The sequence below is a fragment of the Triticum aestivum genome, chromosome 5A (genome assembly GCF_018294505.1).
Source record: "Triticum aestivum cultivar Chinese Spring chromosome 5A, IWGSC CS RefSeq v2.1, whole genome shotgun sequence".
In the NCBI taxonomy this organism is placed as follows: domain Eukaryota; kingdom Viridiplantae; phylum Streptophyta; class Magnoliopsida; order Poales; family Poaceae; genus Triticum; species Triticum aestivum.
Genome location: NC_057806.1, coordinates 702,103,190 through 702,105,220, shown reverse-complemented (window position 1 = coordinate 702,105,220; position 2,031 = coordinate 702,103,190). Strand labels below are relative to the sequence as shown.

Below are 2,031 nucleotides of genomic sequence, written 5' to 3'. Positions count from 1 at the left end.
CCTGTAAAGTTATGCAAAATAGTTTAATCAGCAGCCGGAGACCATTTCAATCTGTTGATCGGTTGCACTTGACTTTGTCTATTACTCACGAGTTCTGCGCCTATATAAACACATGCATCCCCTGCATGTTCAAACCATCGTCACTCACGCCACAAACAGAAATAGGAAGACGAGAGAACAGAAGAGCCAAAGACACTAAAACGAAATGGCATCCTCCTCTTCCTTTCTCCTCCTTGCTGCACTTCTTGCGTTAGTCTCATGGCAGGCCACTGCTTCTGATCCTAGCCCACTCCAGGACTTTTGTGTCGCCGACATGAATTCACCAGGTACTATCCGTTTTGTCATCATGTTTTCACCAAATACATATGTTGAAATCTATTTCTGGTAATTATATGCGAGTCGAAACAATGTAAAATCTGAGATTACATGTACATCTCTTTTGCCCCCAGTCCGTGTCAATGGGTTTGTTTGCAAGAACCCGATGGAGGTCAATGCAGATGACTTCTTCAAGGCGGCCAACCTCGACAAGCCTAGGGTGCCCAACAAGGTTGGATCCAACGTCACTTTGATCAACGTCATGCAGATTGCTGGACTGAACACCCTCGGCATATCAATTGCGCGCATCGACTATGCTCCCTTGGGCCAAAACCCACCACATACGCACCCTCGCGCCACTGAGATCCTCACGGTGCTCGAGGGAACACTGTACGTTGGCTTTGTGACATCCAACCAGCCCGCCCCCAACAAAAACAAGTTCTTCTCCAAGGTGCTCAACAAAGGTGATGTGTTTGTCTTCCCCGTGGGGCTCATCCACTTCCAATTCAACCCCAACCCCCACCTGCCTGCTGTTGCAATTGCCGCGCTAAGCAGCCAGAACCCAGGGGCTATCACAATTGCCAATGCAGTGTTTGGGTCAGACCCACCAATATCAGATGATGTTCTTGCCAAGGCATTTCAGGTGGAAAAGAACACAATAGACTATCTCCAGGCTCAGTTCTGGGAGAACAACCACTACTAAGACAGACATTTGTTAATTACCCCGAAGACCAGTGCACAAGTGAAGGACATGGTTGAGTTCATAGATATGCATCCTAATCTATAAAATAAATGGAGCATATGTCATTCCATTGTGTGTCTGTAATCAGTGAATATTTTTCTACCTTCTGAATAATTGACAATATTATATTTGTCACACTAATATGATCTCATTTGCTTCTTTTGGAATCTGACGTGTCTTATTTATCATAACAAATTAAAATTCTAGGTTCATTTCCCCTTGTTATGAAATAATAGCTTATTATATGACAATTAATTATATGTTTAATGCTGGGGTGAACACCTAGGATTTTCTTGCAATACATGTGAAGTATGCCATGGTTGGAACCCTGTTGTGCTCAGGATTGAATGTGAATGTTGAATTTGCAAAGGTTGCTTCCTGGAGTCGTTGTTGAGGTATCCTGCTTCCTGGTGCATGTAATTAGTAAGTTACGGTCCCTTTCCTATCGAGCTTGCTTTAGTTGTTTTAGCTTCCTTTTGGTTCAAAACTCTTGTAAGTTCGATTGGCTGCTTCTTTAATGGAAACTGATGAGGTGGCTTGTTGTATTAAAAAACATATGAGCGTTATGTTTTTGTCTTATGTTAAGTACTATACTTTTTTTGCTAAGTTTTAGAAATTGGGCACAGTGGGGACCAGGTTCCAGGAAGCCGCTACAACATATATGGTAAACGTGCATAAATATACAAAACAAGTGATTATTACCTGACCACCACCCCCCCCCCAAATGATTATTATTTGAAATGTTTCTGCGTACTGAGCTGGTGACAGAAGCATTTCATCTCGAAACATAATTTCACCTGCTTTATAAAGGAAGCTACGCAATCGAATGATACATGGTGTTGAGGAAATCCTCATACAAGATTATCAAAGAAAAGCACGGCGAAACAAGCCAAACATGCTAACAAGCACAGAAAGTACACAACTAGATGCCTCGACCATTCTGCTGAGAAGAAGCACAGGAGAGGCTGGACCAC

The 2,031-nt window shown here is 42.8% G+C and overlaps 1 protein-coding gene across 1 annotated transcript; it reads left to right on the top strand.

Annotated features, from left to right (window-relative positions):
- The first annotated feature begins 145 nt into the window (after positions 1 to 145).
- On the top strand, positions 146 to 1,144 carry LOC123108515 (germin-like protein 8-11). Its single transcript, XM_044530291.1, has 2 exons — positions 146 to 326; positions 450 to 1,144. The coding sequence occupies exons 1-2, from the start codon at positions 206 to 208 to the stop codon at positions 1,016 to 1,018; spliced, it is 690 nt and encodes a 229-aa protein (XP_044386226.1). The 5' UTR covers positions 146 to 205; the 3' UTR covers positions 1,019 to 1,144.
- The last annotated feature ends 887 nt before the right edge of the window (positions 1,145 to 2,031 follow it).